At 41.0% G+C, this 7,434-nt stretch overlaps 1 protein-coding gene across 1 annotated transcript; it reads right to left on the bottom strand.

Moving 5' to 3' along the window:
* Positions 1-4,812: 4,812 nt before the first annotated feature.
* LOC149463000 (galactoside alpha-(1,2)-fucosyltransferase 2-like) lies at positions 4,813-6,900 on the bottom strand. Its single transcript, XM_089676092.1, has one exon. The coding sequence runs from the start codon at positions 6,898-6,900 to the stop codon at positions 5,857-5,859; it is 1,044 nt and encodes a 347-aa protein (XP_089532218.1). The 3' UTR covers positions 4,813-5,856.
* Between the last annotated feature and the right edge of the window lie 534 nt (positions 6,901-7,434).

A 7,434-nucleotide genomic window follows, 5' to 3' on the forward strand; every position in this document is an offset into this window, starting at 1 on the left:
AATATTTTTTGGGTGATTAGTGCATTCCAGTGACAAACGTACAGTTTCCAGCCAACGGCAAGCTGCAATTGACCAATTGTGCTAAATAAACTGACTTTCTGCTTCACAACCACTATTGTACGTTCAAAGAGTTAGATCCATTTACACGCCGGCTGGCGGTAATATTTTTTGGGTGATTAGTGCATTCCAGTGACCTAAACGTAAAGTTTCCAGCCAACGGCAAGCTGCAATTGACCGATTGTGTACAATAAACTGACTTTCTGCTTCACAACCACTATTGTACGTTCAAAGAGTTAAATCCGGTTTTATTTTTGGGGTGCTTATTGAATTAAAGAGTATGTCAGACAACACGCAGAGGAGTGGCAGAGGAGGCAATGTTTCAGGAGCGAGCAGACGTGGCAGCAGAGGAAGGGGTCGAGGCAGCACTAGTCGCAGCCAGAGGCCAGTGCTCCCGGTGTCATCCAGCGGTCATGTCTCCACCGACAACCCTGCCGTCATCGATTGGTTGACTCGGTCGTCTTTCTCTTCCCAGGTCACCTCTGACACCTACAGCCAACGGTCGGTGGGTACGTCAGACACAACCGTTAGTTGGCATGGCCCGGGATTGAATTCAATTGAAGCTGCTTCTGCTCCGCCACTCTGCCATTGGACTCTGATAGTCGTCTCCCCACGCTGCTGCTGGGGGGACTTTTTAACATAGGCCTCTGTATGGCCTTCAATTTTAGCTGCTTACGCTCCGCCACTCTGCCATGGGCCCCTGTACCACCTCCTCATGCTGCTGCCAGGCCAGTAATCTGCCATGGGCCCCCGTACCGACTCCTCATGCTGCTGCCAGGCCCGTAATCTGTCATGGGCCCCTGTACCGCCTCCTCATGCTGCTGCCAGGTCCAGAGTGTGTCATGGGTCCCTGTACGGCCTCCCATTGCTGCTGTCTCCATCGCCACACTCTGCCATGTGCCACTTTCAGGTCTCCTCACACTGCTGGTGGGTTCCATTTTGTCATAGGGTGCTGTATGGCCTCCCATTGCTGCTGCCTCCACCGCCACACTGTGGCTCCACACTCTGGTTTTGGCCCCGTGACTGCCCAAATGAGTGAAGTGTGCGGTGATTCTAAGATCGACGGCACTCATCTGCATGTCATACTGACTGACAGTATTATTTCTCTTCCCCAGCAGACTCCAAGGGCATTTAAATTAAAGGTACAGTGTTCTGCACTAATATAAAGGCTCTCTGAAGCCTAGAAACACCCTTTTTATAAGTTAAATTCGCAGCGAATATATTCGGCTCGAAGCGAATTTATTCGGCGAATTCGAAGAATCAGCCGAACCGAATTTTTTAATATTTCGCTCATCTCTAGAAATAAACATTAGGTGTTTTTTCAGCAAAAACGCTGCTACAAGGAGGATGGCTTCTAAGAGAGTTTCTTTTAACATTCTGTGTGCATGAGGCCTAAGACTATGAAGTTAGCTTGCTTTATATGAAAATTACAATTTAAGTTATATAGCTATGTAATATGTTGTAGTCTGTAGGAATGCCATCAGTTTTAACTTTCTGTATTTGTCTGTAAGTATTTGTATGGCACATATAATAAATATATAATTAATATATAATTAACAGCTTCCTGACCATCCTATAGCAGAAATACTGCTAGAGGGCGGCATGGGTGCGCAAAATCACGTATACTGTATATACAGTATCTCACAGAAGTGAGATAGGGGTGTACTCACTTTTGTTGCCAGCAGTTTAGACATTAATGGCTGTGTGTTGAGTTATTTTGAGGGGACAGCAAATTTACAGTTATACAAGCTGTACACTCACTACTTTACATTGTAGCAAAATATAATTTCTTCAGTGTTGTCACATGAAAAGATAGAATAAAATATTTACAAAAATGTGGGGTGTGTTCTCACTTCTGTGAGATACTGTATGTGATTCTGTATTTCCAGGAAGGGGGCGTGAGCGAGGCGCACCACCATTAGCAGCCGTAGCTGTCATTCACTGGGTCCTGGCTGGTGATTACTCACCAGCGCCAGGTGATTGCCGAGCATCTCCGCCGGGAAGGAGAACGCTTTGAAAACAAAACAGTTCTCCTCCCTGTCAGCTCGTGCACACTGCTTTGCATGGCTGTGCACAGCACAGCTATACAAAGCAGTGTGCTTACAGTGAAGCACATAGTAAAACACACACAGCACACAGTTAACCCTTTGATCGCCCCTCATGTTAACACCTTCCCGCCCAGTGCCATTAGTACAGTGTCAGTGTTTTTTTTTTAGCACTGATCACTGTATTGGTGGGGATGTCAGTGACACCAAGTCAGTTCCCCCAGTGTCAGAATGCCTGCTGTAGTCCCACAATAAGTCACTGATCGCCGCCATTACTAGTAACCATCCCCCCAAAAAACTCCAGTATATACCACCATTTGTAAATGCTATAACTTTCACGTAAACCAATTAATTTACATGTATTTGGATTTTTTTTAGCAAAGACATGTAGCAGAATACATTTTGGCCTAAATGTATGATGAAATTTGATTTTTAAAATTTTTTTTACTGGACATATTTAATAGCAAAAAGTAAATATTGTTTTTTCTCAAAATTGTTGGCCTTTTTTTTTATAGTGCAAGAAATAAAAAGCGCAGAGTCGATAAAATACCACAAAAAGAAAACTCAATTTGTGGAGAAAGAAAGGACGTAAATTTGATTTGGGTGCAGCGTTGCATGACTGCGCAATTGTCAGTTAAAGTAACACAACGCCATAATGCAAAAAATTGCCTGGTCAGGAAGGGGGGTAAATCCTCTGGAGGGCAAGGGGTTAAAAACCCAAAAAGCATCAAAAACATGGCGAAAACGATGCAAAATGTAGGTGCAAAAACGCAACGCAAAATGCAATGCAGAAACGGCTCAATTGCAACCTGCATAGGTGTGAACCTAGCCTAAGACAGTAAGCATGTTCACCAGGTGAAAATACCTAAATATCTATAGCAATACCCAGCTATTTCTCTTTTGGGTCTGCTTTACAGTGGATTCTGGAATCTCTTGCCCAGAGATAACTTCAGGACAGCCAGGTGTATGAGAAGAGGTTCGACTGGGTTTGAGGAGGTACACCAAAGGGGATTCAGTGCTCATTAAAAACACTGTTGCTGATTTTTGGTCCATATTTTGTACAGAGTTTTGCTAGGAAATTGTCCTCATAGTTGATAACCCCTAATAAAAACAACAAAAACCAGCTCAAGGACTGTTTTACTGACCCTGAAAGTGTGGAAAATGCGTGTTGCCTGGCTCTGCAGAGATTAGGGGGACACAGCAAAAATCCAGTGGCCCTCAAGGGGGAACCACTATGTACTGTAAATATAACACTGTGAACCTCCTTTGGACTCTGAGTGTGCTGCTTCTTCATGCTGGGTAACATAGCGAACATAAAAAGGTGGCACAAGATAACACAGTGCAAGAACATTGTCATACCATACAGTCAAGATCTTATAATGTGTAGCTCTTTTATAGTTAGGCTGCTAGTTACATAGTTAGTCTGGCTGAAAAAAGACAAAAAGTCCATCCAGTTCACCCATTAAAAAAAAAAAAGTTATAATCCTATACCCACAGTTGATCCAGAGGAAGGCAAAAAAAAACCTCAACAAAGCATAATCCAATTTGCTACTGCAGGAAAAAAATTCCTTCCTGATCCCCCGAGAGGCAATCGGATATTCCCCGGATCAACTTTACCTATAAAGGATAGTATCCAGTTATATTCTGTGTATCTAAGAAATAATCCAGGCCTTTTTTAAAGCAATCCACTAAGCTGGCCAGAACCAACTCTTGAGGGAGTCTATTCCACATTTTCACAGCTCTTACTGTGAAGAAACCTTTCCGTGTTTGGAGATTAAATTTATTTTCCTCCAGACGTAACGAGTGCCCCCATGTCCTCTGTGATGACCTCAGGGTGAATAACTCTACACCGAGTTCACTATATGAACCATTGATGTATTTATACATATTGATCATATCCCCCCTTAATTTAGTAAGAGGCATTGTGAGTTGTAATTTGTTTTGGAAAATGATGAAATTAAATAAAATGTGTTTTTTTTTCCACAATTTTTTTTTTACATAGTTACCAGTGCAGTACAGCATCAACATGACTGGTGTGGCAGTGATTAGTGATACTGACTGGTGACAGTATGTGAAAAATAAAAAAAATAATATTTTTTATTCAATTTTTTAAAACTTTACTCTAAAGATTTACTCTTCTTTTTTAGATTTTTTTTATTTACATACTCTCATCAGAGTAGTTCTGTGTCACCAGAGTGATATCATACTACTCTGGGAGATTGTGGTTATTGCTTATAAAAGGTGATGATCACTGTTATATGCAATAGTTTTAGCGGTCATGAATGGCTTTCATTTATAACAGCTTACTTAGTATTGTGATCTGTGATTGGCTACAGCTAATCACATGGTACAGGGTGCCAGGTACTATGAGTAGCTGTGGGCCAATCACAGCATCACAACTTGGAAGCCATTTATGACTGTTTTGTTTACATTGTAATCATGTGATTGCTATGATCAGCAGAAAGGTACCAAGCGTTGTAATCTACTGTTTCCACCAGACACAGTGGTCATGGGATTAGGATGCGCCAGTGCACATGTGCAGCTACCTGCCCTCTTGCAGTAAAAATACTGTGGTTGGCCAGCAAGTGTTTAAGAGGTGTTTTTATCTGCGCAATCTGATGTTTTGTGTTTCTAATTTTGCCATACAAGAAAGTGCCTGAACAAGCACCATTGTAGCGAATCATCAAGTTCTGTATTCTTTTATTGAAAACTCCATTTTTAAAAGAATCATTTTTTTCTTAAATTACATTAACCCAATAAAAGTACAACTGAAAGAAAATGTATTTTACTTAAAAAGATATTTCCCCATTGGAAGATTTCCCCTCCATTTCTGTTCTGGTGTCCACTCAAAATTTCGGATTTACTTTCACTTTCTGTGATAATGATCACCAGGACAAAAAGTGAGGGTGAATCTCCCTACCGGGGACACAGACAGCAATAAAAACCTGACTGGTGCTCGAATCCATCTTCACTGTATCTAAAACTAGGAAAATGTTTTGCAGTTATTTATTTTTAAAAAAAACCGTGGTCAGCTGGAAAATCAAGAGAGCCTCCAGTGAGGTCACCAACACTTCCAGAGGGCTGCACAATAGCAGAGCATTTTCGCACCTCAACAGCCAAAAATGATGGTCCTGCTGCATACTTTTCAGTGTATCACAATGCACACTGAAGAAGTTGAAATATAATAACCCCACATATACAGTATATTTTCATAAAAGAGAAGTATGGCCAAAGCCATACATTTTTGGTCATACTTCTCTTGTGGGTCACAGGAGTGCACTTGCTTTTGCACTCCTGTGAACCAGAGTCAATTGACAATGAGCTATATAACTCGCTATCAGTTGACGTAGCAGAGCTGCTCCAGGCTCTGGAAGGATCCCGATGATGCTTGATTGACAGTTGGCTCCACCTCTCAGCTGGAGGCTGATAGCTGGAGCCCGCTGCACCTGCTACCTCTTTATCCCGGCACTGCAGTGAGTGCTGGAGGAGCAGAGCTAACAGCGGTGATTGACAGTCACTGATCTCTGCTCAATGCAGACCAAGAGCTGAGCGATCAGCAGTCATGTATTCACTCAGGCTTAGAGCTGATGTGGGACAGCTGCAATGTTACACTGATGCTGCAGCATAGAAGTATATACTGTAGGTTTGCTTTTTTTTTTATAAGCCCATGTTTTTCCTTTAATTGCTGAGTTTGAATTATTGAAATTTTTGACAAGTTTACTTTAATACTACCCCTTTCAGTGAGATATCAGTGTTAATCTTTTCTTAAAAGTGGGGAAAGATCTGCAGGAATCCCTATCCATTCAGGAAGAAAGATAGTCTCATATTTAAATCTTGTGACACGGGGGAAATCAGGCAAAGTATAGTTTGTAAGATAAATGGTTTCACCTCCAGCCAAATAGGCAGCATATAAGCCAAATGTACCTATGGTCATAATTGTGTGGTTACAGTGAACCAAGAGAGCAAAGTCACGGCCAGGTGATCCTTCCTTTCCATCTCCAATAAAGTAAACATCTCCCAAGGAATTATTGATATTCGATTTACACCAAACTAGATCATTGCTGGTCACCACAAACAAGGGGTTTGTATATTTTTTTCTAAAATACTCCATTGCTTTATCCAGGTACTTTTTGCTAGCTAGCACACCTTTCTTGCTCTTTAGCATAATATCTACATAGTCACCTCTACGGACATGTATACCAATGAAGGTGGTGTTAGTTTTGTTCCCCCGTATATCAGCAAGATAGGCATTGCTTTCCTCTCTAATAAATTCATGGAAAGTGAATTCCTTAAGAATCTCTTCTTTGAGATGATGATAGAAGGTCCATGAAAAGGGATAACCAGAAAGTTTAACATACTGTCCAGATATGTTATAATATTCTTCAGACATCCAGTTATTGTATATTCTGAAGGTTTTCCATGGTATTCGGTCTGCAACTTCCCGATTAATAACCGGCAGTTTTATCTTAAAAATCTTAGATAGTGCTGAATGCATGTAGGGTAAGATGTAAGCTTGATGTCCATGCCGTTTGGCAAACGCGTAAAGCGTTGCATATTGCCCTATGAGGTTTCCAAGACGTCCTGAAGGTTCCACAGTCCACACACCAGTGGGTTCAAAGGCATGGTCATTGTTTTTGGGCATCCTATTTTCAGGATTCATTGCATTAAGGGTTTGTTTTGTGCTTGTGTTTGTGCAAAATGTTATAGATCTTCTTGCAGGAATGTACCAGAAGAATATATTTGCAATGACTATTAATATTAAAATCGAGAAAATCATCCAACTGTTTATTTTTTTCATGTTCTCACAAGATTTTGTCTATTGGGGTTTCCTGGGAAAAAAAAGAAAACGAAAGTTATATTATTTTAGTCCAGTGTTAATCAACCTTTTTTCAGTCAAGGCACCCTTTAAAATTATGTATCTTGAGATGTTCCATTTTATATGTAAAAAACTAAACTAATAGTTTTACATAATGCAACAACATCTACGCACATAAGACATCCAACATTAAAGGTTCTGTGCAGGTGTCTGATGCCTTCCTCTGCTGATGATGCCATGGGGGAATGGGGGAGCTCTTGTCCATAATGGGCATGGTATTGACACAGCTCCAGATGATCCACATCAATTGATATAATCCAAAAATATTTAGACAGAATAAAAGGTGAATAAAGCACCTAGACAAGATGGCATACACCCACGGGTCCTTAAAGAATTGAGCTCTGTCATTTCAAAGCCATTGTTTCTAATTGTCAGTGACTCTTTAATGACTGGCATAGTACCACTGGATTGGCGTAAGGCCAATGTGGTGCTAATATTTAAAAAGGGGTCAAAATC

The sequence above is a fragment of the Staurois parvus genome, unplaced genomic scaffold (genome assembly GCF_062004578.1).
Source record: "Staurois parvus isolate SC_StPar_1 unplaced genomic scaffold, SC_StPar_1.0 ptg000163l, whole genome shotgun sequence".
In the NCBI taxonomy this organism is placed as follows: domain Eukaryota; kingdom Metazoa; phylum Chordata; class Amphibia; order Anura; family Ranidae; genus Staurois; species Staurois parvus.

Excerpts from the sequence above, each read along its gene's own strand:
- LOC149463000 (XM_089676092.1), bottom strand. The coding sequence starts at position 6,900 with ATGAAAAAAATAAACAGTTGGATGATTTTCTCGATTTTAATATTAATA.